Genomic DNA, 11,514 nt, shown 5'->3' with positions numbered 1-11,514 from the left:
TTGTATCTTGTTTTTGTTTGGTTTTTCCTTATTCAATGGGCAACTATATTTCTTCTATAATGAAATATAGGAACTCCCTGCCCCTTTGAGGTGTCAAAAAAAAAAGGGAGAAGAACACGTGAATTCGGCCCAGCCCCAACCCACAGGGTCCGGCCCAGAAAGAGAGTCCAGCCTACACAGTAGAGTAACAGCTGGACGGAGCAACGGGCAGGTACAACTTAACTAGGGTCCAGACTAGAATCTTGACACCGGGCCAGACGGATTCCCCGTCCCCTTCCTTCTTCCCTCTTCCGTTGCCGGTGCTTCCGCGTCCTGTCTCTCTCTCCCGGCGAGCGATCGGGAGGGGAGCGGGATGGCCTCCCATCCCCCCAATCCCACCGACGGCGACGTCCCTGCAGGTTGCGCCTCTCTTTCTTTCTCTCTATCCCTCTCTCTCTGTGCTGCGCTTGCTTGGAGTGGAGCGACTGCTGCTTCTGCTCGGCGCGTGCGCGTCGGCGTGAACTTAGGGTTCTCGGTGTTCAAGTTGAATCGTTGTTCTCTCGTCTGTATGTGCGCCCCCTGCGCTTATGGTTCGTGTTTCCCCGTCATGATTTAATCATAGCTAGGGTTTTAGGGCGGATAATGTTGGGGGCGGCATGTAGCCGCTCTCTGCGTCGCACAGCTTGCTGTTACGGGTCCAGGATTTTGCTTCGATTGATCAAGGATTTGAAGCGAATGAACAGCACTAGTTTCCATGTAAAATGTTTCTGCGGTGGGTCGATTCTGTTTTGGTTGATGGGTCGATTCTGTTTTGGTTGATGTGTAAGTCGTCCTTTAGAGATCATAGTGATAATTGATCAGTCCATACTCTGGCCTTGTTACAAACAGTCATGTAACTGATATACCAAATTAAGGTGATTATGTTGATCCCATTTGTTTTTAGATTATCCTTTCAATTTGCTAAGGGCATCCACAAAGGTAGAGTACTCCCCCATGTCAATTAGAGTCGACTGTAAAGCCATACAGTGGGCCGTGTCTTAAGCTGACTCTACATGATTTGTTAGCAACTTAGCATTAAATGTGATGGTGTACATTGTAAGGAGGTTGATTCTTAGCTGACTCATAGTCAACTCTTGGCTTAGAATCTGAGTCTTCGCAAGAGTCAGCTCTCTTATCTCTCCTCTTTCTCTTTCCTTCACATCAGCAATTTTCAAATAAGAAGCAGCTAAGGTTGACCTTTGTGGATGCCCTAGTTGATGGTGGCACTAGGATACATGTAGCTAATGATTTGGTAGGCCAGAATTCAGCACTTCTTTTTTTGTGTTTGTCTATTTGTTACTTTACTTCCGCCTATTTTGTTGTTTTCTGTTAGTTATCATTACTTATTACATATGTACCCATGAACTGGAACTATTTTGTTTGTCTCCTTGTAACTTGATGAGTTATCTTGCAGGGAATAACTCAGAGTTGCCATCCCTGCCCTTTCATGTTGTTACCAAACCTGGTCAACTCCCAGTCGAGTTTCTCGAGCCCTCTGCTGCCCACAAGTTGGTGATTGGCTTTGACTGCGAAGGTGTTGACCTTTGCCGCAATGGTGCTCTCTGTATCATGCAGGTGAGCTGAAGTGAAGCTTATGCAGCATGAAATATTCGTTTAGGATTCTGTTTTGTAATGATTAAGAGTTAGTATAAAATTTTGTCCCTCAATTACACTCCATGGCTCATATTTGTTCCTAAACTTATCAAATTGACCAAACCCTTTGGCTCACTGGGGGTAGGCATGGCATGCTAACTCAGCAGTAGGAGGCCTAAGGACACGTTGTGCATGTGAAACCCCAAAATACCCTCCTCCTTTGAGCTAATCGTTAATTAAAGACTGCACTGTGCCGCATTTCTTTTGTGTTGACATGATTGTTGACCTCTTTCCCCCACGGAGAATTTTGGGTCAGATTGGTCGTTTAGGGAAGAAAATGAGTTACGGGTGATAGTTAAGTGGTACTTAAGGTATGAAACTGTATTACTTCATGGATTAATGGTGGCCCTCACAAACTGTATATCTCAACCATCTCCCATGTCAGGCATTTCTTGCTTGAAATGCTGCTTCATCACGTGCTATGATTCACCCACATACATCTTTTAGATGAACCTAGACTTAGTGTACCTGTATCCTGTTATTCCTTCGTGATTGGTTGCATATGCATCCGCGTATTTGCACTTACTATTGAATTTATTAATTTCAGTCAAATTGATTATGTGGTCTCTGTTTTATGATGCTCAGGCAGGACTTTTTTGTTGGCTATTTTGATTTTTTTTTCAGATTGCATTTCCTGATGCTATTTACTTGGTCGATGCTATCGAGGGTGGAAAAGAGCTCATTGAAGCATGCAAACCTGCACTCGAGTCAGAATATGTCATCAAAGTTATTCACGACTGTAAAAGGGATAGTGAGGTGCCTCATTACGAGTCCGTTATATTCTTTTGGAGTATTTTTTTTAGTTAACTTTTTTGTCTCTGACTAACTGTTAAGAAATAAATTATTTTGTTCCAGGCGCTGTATTTCCAGTTTGGTATCAAATTGCATAATGTCATGGATACACAGGTATTCAGAGTATATCTACTATAATATAGTGGCATACGTAGTCACTACCTTTGAGCAAATCAGTAATTTCCCATTAGTACATGAGTAAAATAGTGTCTGCTGTTTCCACTGTAAATTTATTTAAAATTGAACTAATTATTAGCAATGTTCAATGTATATACTGACCCTCCTTTTCTGTATGGTAATTATTATAACAGCTATAGATAATAGATATGATGATTATTGTAAAGGAAGCATTTGATCACCACCTCCATGTGCAGATCGCCTATTCTCTGATAGAAGAGCAGGAAGGGAAAAAGAGAGCATATGATGTTTATATATCTTTTGTGAGCCTTCTGGCTGATCCTCGTTATTGTGGTACGTACTATACTTTACTGGGTTTAATTCTTGAGTTTTACATGAATGGTAGAGAACCGTTGTACATATTATTACTTTTTCTTTGTTTTCTTGTGGTATATAAAGCTTATTCGTTTTTTTCATTTATTAAAGAGCATAACTTACATAGATAGGACCCCCTAGTCCCCATTTGTTGGTAACTTATTTGTGTTGGCTTGCAAGCGCTTTAATTTATCTACACAGTGCAACATGTAACATTAGCATGATTCTAAAGTATCCCCCTCGCTATTTTTTTCGGTGAAATCCAATTGGAATTGTAAAGCCTTGTCCCAAAGAAAGATGGGGTCATTTTCAACTATAAAATTATTTAATGAACACGCCTTACTTTGGGTTGTAGCTAGTGCTTTAACCAGTTATTAATAATTTGGGAAAATATTCTTATGCAATCTAAACTCTTGTTTGTGTGTTTTATGTTTTAACATATGTTTTACACGATATGGTTATTAGGTAGTCTATTATCCTGTTCCATCTCATCTTTTATATGTTGTGTAGCACCAATATGATGAAGTTGCGATGTATTTGTTCGCTTGTGGTTAAAACAATCTGGAGCGATTCTTTCTCTCGATTTGTTTGATATATGTCTTCTTTTTTTCGAATCGGGCCTCTCCCCCATTTTCCATTCCAAAACGAAACGGAAACAACAAAGTCTTACAGTCTTACAATCGAAGTAAAAGAGAGGGGGCGGGGAGGAGAAGCGGATTCGGGCACCAGCAGGAAACCCACTGTAACGAGACCGTCTTGGTCTGGTTACTATGGGGCAAAAACCTGCTGCCACCATTTTAGAGAAACTAGCCTAACCCAGAGTATCAACACAGTTCAAGAGCACAAAAGTATCATCGCCAAATTACAAGCCCACAACGGAGCAACCGACCTAGCAAGGCCAAGACCGAACCAAAGTCAGAAACCATGAAGTTTTTACGCTGCCACCAGATGATGTGAAGCTTCAGTCGCCTGTCTTGTAGCCTGGTGACGCCGCCTCAGCTGAACCGTAGCTTGCAAGAGACCAGTTGCGCCATCCATCATCCCCTGCCTCAGCGTCTGATTCTTCTGCAGCTCCGCCCAGTAACGCAGGAAAAGTAAGAAAACCACAGAAGTAGGATGATGAACCACTTTCTTTTTGAAGCAAACAGCATTCCTAGTTTTCCAGATAGCCCAGCAGACAGCTCCCAGGCCCTCCACAAAGATAGTTTTCAACCCAGGTAGGAATCTCCTCACCCAGACAAAGTACTGCCACAAGGATTGAGGAACAAAATCAGTTCCAAGTGTATAAGCAATACATCCCCAAACACACTTAGCAACAGTGCAATCGAAGAATAGGTGTACCAAGGTTTCATCTTTATGACAGCAAAGACACATAGCATTCCCAGGCCAAGCTCTTTTGACCATATTATCTTTAGTAAGGACAGAGTTTAAGAATAATTGCCACAGGAAAATCTTAATTTTCAGCGGCAGTCTAGCCTTCCAAATAAAGGTGTAGTTAGGTCCCACAATGTTCTTACACAGGTGATCATAAGTGGATTTAACAGTGTTATATGTCTTCTTCAATTGGCTACTTCTACAATCTGCTAACAATTTGCAAACATGTAGAAAACTTGACAGAACTTTTGTAGGATGTTCTTGAGATCCCATGATTGGCTGCCTTGAATACCTTGTTTGAGGACGTGTGCCGTTAATAGGTCTAATGCTAAAAAAAAAGGTCTAATGCTTGAGGTGCTATTAATTGGGAGTAAACTATGGTTTTTGTTCCTTTGTACTCCCTCTGATATTAAATTGTTGTCGAAATATTACGTGTATCTAGACACTTTTTAAGAATAGATACATCCATATTTGGTAAATTTGAGTCAAGAATTTATGATCAGAGGGAGTACTTTTCAACTTAGTGATAGTTTTGACATCTTGGTTAAGCCATCCATAATCTATATGTCATGCCTCCTGACACCTGAGTACACACTTACATATTTCTTAACTAGAACTAAGTCAGCCACCCGAAACATATGTTTAATCCAAGTCGTGTTAGCGCTTTGGGTTTGCAGTAAGTCACATTTTCGTCTGAATTCCACTACAAACCTGAACCGGTTCACATAATGGGTTGGGTTCCAAGACAGTGTAGAGTGTACAAGGTTTGCAGGGGGCATTTGGTGAGTACAATGATTATGGAACTAATATATTGTGGTTCCACCGCTCTTGCTAACTGTGTGTTGTTTCTGTCAAACATCATGTCAATTAATCTTACTCTCACTGTACAATTTTTTTTACTGAGTATGATGGATTACAGGTTATTTTTTCTGTGTTCTGTGTTCAATTGATCGTGTGGTATGATACTGTTGTACTTCTTTATGTAGGAATGCCATATCCTGAAAAGGAAGAAGTCCGTACCCTTCTAAGGCAGGTTAGCAACGTTTGATGAAAACTGTAAAACTCTTGTTTAGAATATTACTGTTTTATTGCTGTAGGCCTAAAATTTTGTGGACTTTCCATGGAAACACTTGGGTACTGATTTTCCATTGTGTCCATATGAATTTTCAGGACCCAAACTTCTGGAAAAATAGGCCCTTGTCTGAAATGATGATTCGAGCAGCCACAGATGATGTGCGCTTCCTTCTCAATATACATGAGAAAATGATGGAGAAGTTAAGCAAAGTATCTCTATGGCGTCTTGCTGTTCGAAGTGAGCTATACTGCAGGTGCTTTTGCATAAATGACAACCAGTATGCAGATTGGCCACCTCTTCCTACTGTCCCTGGTCAGTGTGTTCTCCCCTTCCGATAAAAAATGGAACTATATGCCCGAACCCATTTTACTTTTAAAATTTATGGCCTGGCATTGTAAGTGCAGAGTGTTCGTGTAACTTCGTATTTTGACAATCTAGATTAGTCTTCATATAAGCAATACTAACATGGCATGGATGTCTTTGCTTGCACTATTTTAGTTTGTTTAACAAAGCTTTGATATTCAGCTTTTCTGAAGAAACATTGTTTGCTTTGCAGAGCAATGGGACGTGTCATTTGTGCTGATGAATTTTTCTGTCATGCAGATGACTTTGAAGCTGAAGTTCATGTTCCTGAAGTGGATATCCTTTCACTCTTAGATGTTCCTCCTGGGAAAATGGGACGTGTTATTGGCAGAAAGGGATCATCAATAATGGCTGTGAAAGAATCTTGCAAGTAAAACATCTTATGTTTGATTCTTTAAAATATCCCATGATCTCTATGCTGTGAAACCTAACTTGTTCTTACCTGGTTTGTTTTCACTCTTATGTGCAGCGTTGAAATCCATATTGGTGGTGCAAAGGGACCTCCAGATAGGGTAGGTTTCCCTGAACATTGTTTGCCCTAGCTGATATATTTATTCATTCTCCATGCATAAATATAGCCAGCAAATGGCTACAGTTCTGTAGTCATGTGCCTTCTAGAGTGCTGAAACTGCCCCACTGAGGAGATCCAGCCTCTTGGCTTTAATAGTAGCTGCAGTTTGTAGTCATGTGGTCTGTAGAGTTACCAGCAAGCTTTATTTACTGGAAAATTATTTTTGTCAATCACTAAGCTCACATCATGCTGCTAACTAATATCTACAATTGAAGAATGAAGATGTAAATGATATTTGGTTTTTGCACAAATCTGACTGTACTAGTTTTGCCTTGTTTCATCCTTAGTCTTCTCCACTCCCTACAATAATCTAAGTGTACTTGTCTTGAGGCAACCACAGACATGTCCAACTTCTTTCTAAGCTTACCATGGTAGGCTGGTTTGTGCTTGGTCTCGGATGCGTATGGAACTTTTCTGTCCTGTTATCACACTATGCAAGCCTATGCACGTCTCAATCACTACCCTTCAATTATTTCCAGCTGTATGGATCAACACCTAGTGAGAAAGGAATTGTTGTTTAGTACCCGCAGAAACATTGAATAGTCTTCAATTCTCTGTGTCAATAAGCCTATTTATTCCAGTGACTGAATCAAATGAACATATTCCTGATTTTCTTAGCTTTACTAATCCCCTCTTTACATGGCTGCGTAATGTAGGTGTTCATCATTGGACCAGTGAAGGAAGTTAGAAAGGCGGAGGCTATCCTGAGGGGCCGAATGCTGGAATTCTAGAGAAACCACCTTCTGTGGGACATGCTTCAACTCCTCCATCTTGTGAACACAAAAGGAGAAATGCACTCTGCCTTCCGGATCTCTGATCCTTGGCAAAGTAAAAATAAAAGTGTTGAAGGCAACTTCCTCTATCTTAACATGTTCGTCCTGCCAAGCTTTCTTTCCCAACCTGCAGTACGTTCTGATGCCACCGCTTAGCTCTTTGGCTTGTGCTGGTTGGTACATCCGAATCTGGAGACCCGTTAGATTTCACTCTCTAGGCTCGACTTGACCTGTGCATTAAACATAGCGATTGCGCTAATCTGGTGATGTGTATTCAGCGTCTCCTGGTCCATTAGGCGATACGGGAGTGTCCTACCACCACCGCTAGGTCCGTTGCTAGAGATTCAGTTTGGAGATTTTGCCTTGAATGGTGATGGGCTGATGGCAACCCGGGCTCTGGCCACAAACTACCATGGTTTGCCACCAAGTCCGGCTAAAGATCAATGAAGCCGGGAGGGGGAAGGAAATCAGGAGTCTTGCCCATCAGCTGATGCAAGCCCAAATTCAGACTTGGCCCCCCGCAAAAAAGAAATTCAGACTTGGCAACCAAGCGGATGGACCCCGGCACGGCGATGGCGGATGGATGCACCCTCCTCACTTTCTCGGGACCACCTCTTGTTACCCCTGCGTCGCTCTCCCTCGTGTGCTGCTGGTGGCTTGTTATCACTGTCGAGTGCTCATCGTCTCACTCGTGGAACGAATTTCCTCATGGGCTTTATCTATCTTTTCCTACGACCGGTTTTCATTTATCCCATCTTTATTTTTCGGTGTTTTATGGTAAGATAAAAGTTCAGAAACAAAATATCGACAGAACTGTCCTCCGAATGGACGTCTGTTAAGACGATGAATGCTGTCGTGATATATGGTAGCCGCCTCAGAATCCATCCATGCCCGGCCGGCCGGTCCTAGACTCTAGCTAGAGAATTGCTAATTCTGCCTCTGATACTAGGATGAGCGTAGCGCTTTCACGCCGATCGGATCGGTGGAGGGAGCCGCGGCGGAGAGGCGGGCTCGGCGAGTCGGCGAAGGGGATCCTTCGCCCGACCCCACGGGCCGCACTTCGACGGCGACGGCGGCCATGGACGTACTCGGAGACCGGCCGAGAGCGACGGGCCGGCGCGGATCGGCATTGGCAGGGGTACGTGGGTCCGCGTGTGCGTGCGGCCCATGTGGGTCGCGCCCAATACGCTTGCGCGTAACTCGCATGCCGCCGAGCGGCCGACGGGCACCCGATTGCTACGGCTCCGGCCCGTGGTCCAGCCAGCTAGCCACCAGACCAGACGGGAGCTCATCAGCTGAGTGCCTGAATCCTCATCTCTCTTTGGAAAAGGACGGCGTCCTGTTTCGCCAATTCTAGACGGTTTGGTTTCCATGTCGATCGCCTGGCACGCTGTGGCCGGAGGAGGCTTTTAATGATTCGTTAGGTAGATCGACCGCTTATCACTTGTCACTGTGTGTTTGTGTTGCATAATCATCATTACTACTATTTAAACCCGATTTAAATGGACGCTGTACTCGGATCGAGTCGATCTGAGCGACAATGATGCTGCAAATGGTATGCATACCAGGTGAAACACTGTTCCGTGCACATTCGGTACCTGTACGGCAGATAAGGTGTACTGTTATAGTGCATTTTCTGTCCTTTATTAACTGTTGCAAAACGGTGGACTGCGTCCCTCGACTCTTTTTGTTTTACAAACTCCGTACTTCAACTATCAATATCACATAAATTTGGTTCTCATGCTAGCGTAGGGCGACCAAACATGTATTTGACCTGACGTGGCAGACATACGGTCATTTTTTTACCATGCCGATCAACTATGTGGCGATTTTTCATGAGATAGGTGGGGTTCATAAAAAAAGGGCACATCACGCACCGACGTGGCAAGGAAGCTAACAATCGATCTGGCACAAGGACAAATATACCCGCTATTGATATTTTAGGGATGAAATTTGCATAAAACCAAATTGAGAAACAAAGGGTATGTTTGGATTGGTGGCAAAATGGACCATGCCATTTTTTTTTGCCATTACCAAACAATTGGTCTTTGTTTGGATGGTTGCCAGGCATGATAATACCCTTAGCCAACTTCAGTTCAATTTTTTTGGACAAAATTGGCAATTCATGTGCAAACAAAACCATGACCAATTTTTTATATGGAAGCATGCGCTCAAAACCAAACACACTCGAAATCCATACTTTTGTAATAGTTGAGGGACGAAAGATACACTAATCTTTGTAGGTAGTATTCCATGAGAAACTCTTCCAACTTCTGCACATATAGTAAAAAGATGCATTGGTCTAGGAGAAAACATAGTATTAACCACCAGCTGTGATTGTGAAAAGTTGTTTGGTAGTTATATGATAACTATTGCAAGCAAACTACGGTTACATTGGTTACTATAGACATCTTTTGTGGCTATTGATATGTCTTTCGTGACCAACGGTGCCAAAGTTGGTCGCTAGATATCTTTAGCAACCAAGTAGTTTTTGGTGATAATAATAATAGATCAGTTGTAACCCATTTTTACTTATGGCAACCAACCTATTTGGTACTCCCTCTGATCCTAAATTCTTGACTCAAATTTGCTCAAATATGGATGTATCTATTCTTAAAAAACGTCTAGATACATGTAATATTTTGACAACAATTTAGAATCGAGGGAGTAGCTAAATATCATATCTCTGGTAGTGAGATCAAACTACCTTGCTCTTCTTGATCTCCAACTTTGGTCTTGCCATTTCAGTTCACGGTCTATATGCTGAATTCTGATACTTTGCAATGAAATCAATCCAGTTTTTTTCTTCGAAAAGGAGGATAATGAATCAATACAATTTAATCGCTACGGTCTATATGCTCAGTTTTGATACATAAAAATCGAATCAATCCAGTTCGATCTTTCTATCTCTAAGATCACAATTCTTAGATGCAAAAGGTGATGCATTGTACAGACTTAACCTGGCAGGCAGAAGACAATATCTATACCAATATATTAAATTGGAATTGATGGTGATGGTACGGACGTCGCGGTAGGTCTTTTTATCTAAATTACGAGGGATATGCCACTCCCGCACGAGAAAAAAAAAACGTTTCGTCTGACCGTGGGCGTGGGATGCCCCGACAGGGACGCCTGCCGGACCCCACTGCCATCGTGCTGCCGCCCAAACAAGGAAGCCCGTCGGTGTCGCTTGCAGCTCTGTTCGACAACGCTCCAAGATCTCCCCCCCCCCCCCAACCCCTCCCACACCGCTGCTCCGAGCTTCGCCACCAACTGTTGTACGCTCCGCCGCCTGTTGCTCCAAGCTCTGCCAGCCGCCCCAAGCTCTACCCGCCCCCCGACGCCGCTGGAGTCGGGGAATCCATCCCACGAGATGATCGCATCGGGCAAACAACTAAACAAGAAGAGCAGAAGAGCCGGAGGGAGGTAGAGGAAAGAGAGCACGGGAGGGGAGAGAGAGCACGACGGGGAGATTGATGCACAAATGTTAATTTATTTTTACCTAATTGATGCACTAATACATGATACAGGAGACTCATGCATGTACGGGAAATTAAATTAAAATAAGAATATGTAATTTAAAGTATACTTATTACAAATATATAGATGATAAAGTTGATAAGCGTTATATGATTTCATATAGTTGTTTACAAAATCGGTTGGAAGATATGGATATAATATAGACAAGTTAACTATCAGGGATGAGATTTGGAGAATCTGCGGAAGAGAAAAAAAAATTGAGAAGCAAATGTGGGATAGAAAATCCCCATATATGAGATTTAGGGAAACTCTTGGAGATGCTCTAAGTAGCATGGCTGCTCATGAGGAAGAGAGACGCAGTAAGTGATGCGGTTGGCCGTCTGGCTTCGAGCTAGAGGTACAAAATATTAGTTTTCCTTTAAGCCAAAAAAAAATTGGTTGATATGTTTTTCATTCTTCCGTAGCAACGCACGGGTTTTTGCTAGTGTCTTGAGAATTATCAGTGATATATATATATATATATATATATATATATATATATATATATATATATATATATATATATATATATATATATATAGACACACACATACATTGAATTCTGTTAGCTTATCTGCATTATCGTGAGAGCATTTGTACTTGGGGTCGATCGATCGGCCGGGGACCGCTTCCGTGCGGGCCGTGGATCGTATGAAATTATGAGGCCTGTTTGCACGCTGCAACTTGGAGGGGAGGGTACTATACTGGTCCATCGTCCACATGTCTGATCGATCCGTTGAAGGCCGGGGACGTTGGATCGATCGCGATCAGTCGAGAGTTCGTTACGAAAATCCAGCAGGAAAAATTAACGGCTGCAGAGCCTTTGTGAAGAGCTATATATATCCCCTGGACCCTAGCTAGGAGTACGAGTTACCCACGCCATG

General features: G+C 42.7%; 1 protein-coding gene across 1 annotated transcript; it reads left to right on the top strand.

Annotated features, from left to right (window-relative positions):
* The first annotated feature begins 234 nt into the window (after nt 1–234).
* LOC100838477 lies at nt 235–7,237 on the top strand. Its single transcript, XM_003569179.3, has 10 exons — nt 235–398; nt 1,433–1,593; nt 2,296–2,427; nt 2,527–2,577; nt 2,838–2,934; nt 5,316–5,362; nt 5,500–5,716; nt 6,008–6,137; nt 6,237–6,279; nt 6,995–7,237. The coding sequence occupies exons 1-10, from the start codon at nt 353–355 to the stop codon at nt 7,067–7,069; spliced, it is 999 nt and encodes a 332-aa protein (XP_003569227.1). The 5' UTR covers nt 235–352; the 3' UTR covers nt 7,070–7,237.
* Nucleotides 7,238–11,514: the final 4,277 nt, after the last annotated feature.

Source organism: Brachypodium distachyon, chromosome 2, assembly GCF_000005505.3.
Source record: "Brachypodium distachyon strain Bd21 chromosome 2, Brachypodium_distachyon_v3.0, whole genome shotgun sequence".
Classification (NCBI taxonomy): Eukaryota; Viridiplantae; Streptophyta; class Magnoliopsida; order Poales; family Poaceae; genus Brachypodium; species Brachypodium distachyon.
This window is presented reverse-complemented; position numbering and strand designations above follow the sequence as displayed.

Excerpts from the sequence above, each read along its gene's own strand:
- LOC100838477 (XM_003569179.3), top strand. The coding sequence starts at position 353 with ATGGCCTCCCATCCCCCCAATCCCACCGACGGCGACGTCCCTGCAG. Across the intron at positions 2,935-5,315 it reads GGCTGATCCTCGTTATTGTG|GAATGCCATATCCTGAAAAG; the intron begins GTACGTACTATA and ends TTCTTTATGTAG. Across the intron at positions 6,138-6,236 it reads GCTGTGAAAGAATCTTGCAA|CGTTGAAATCCATATTGGTG; the intron begins GTAAAACATCTT and ends TCTTATGTGCAG.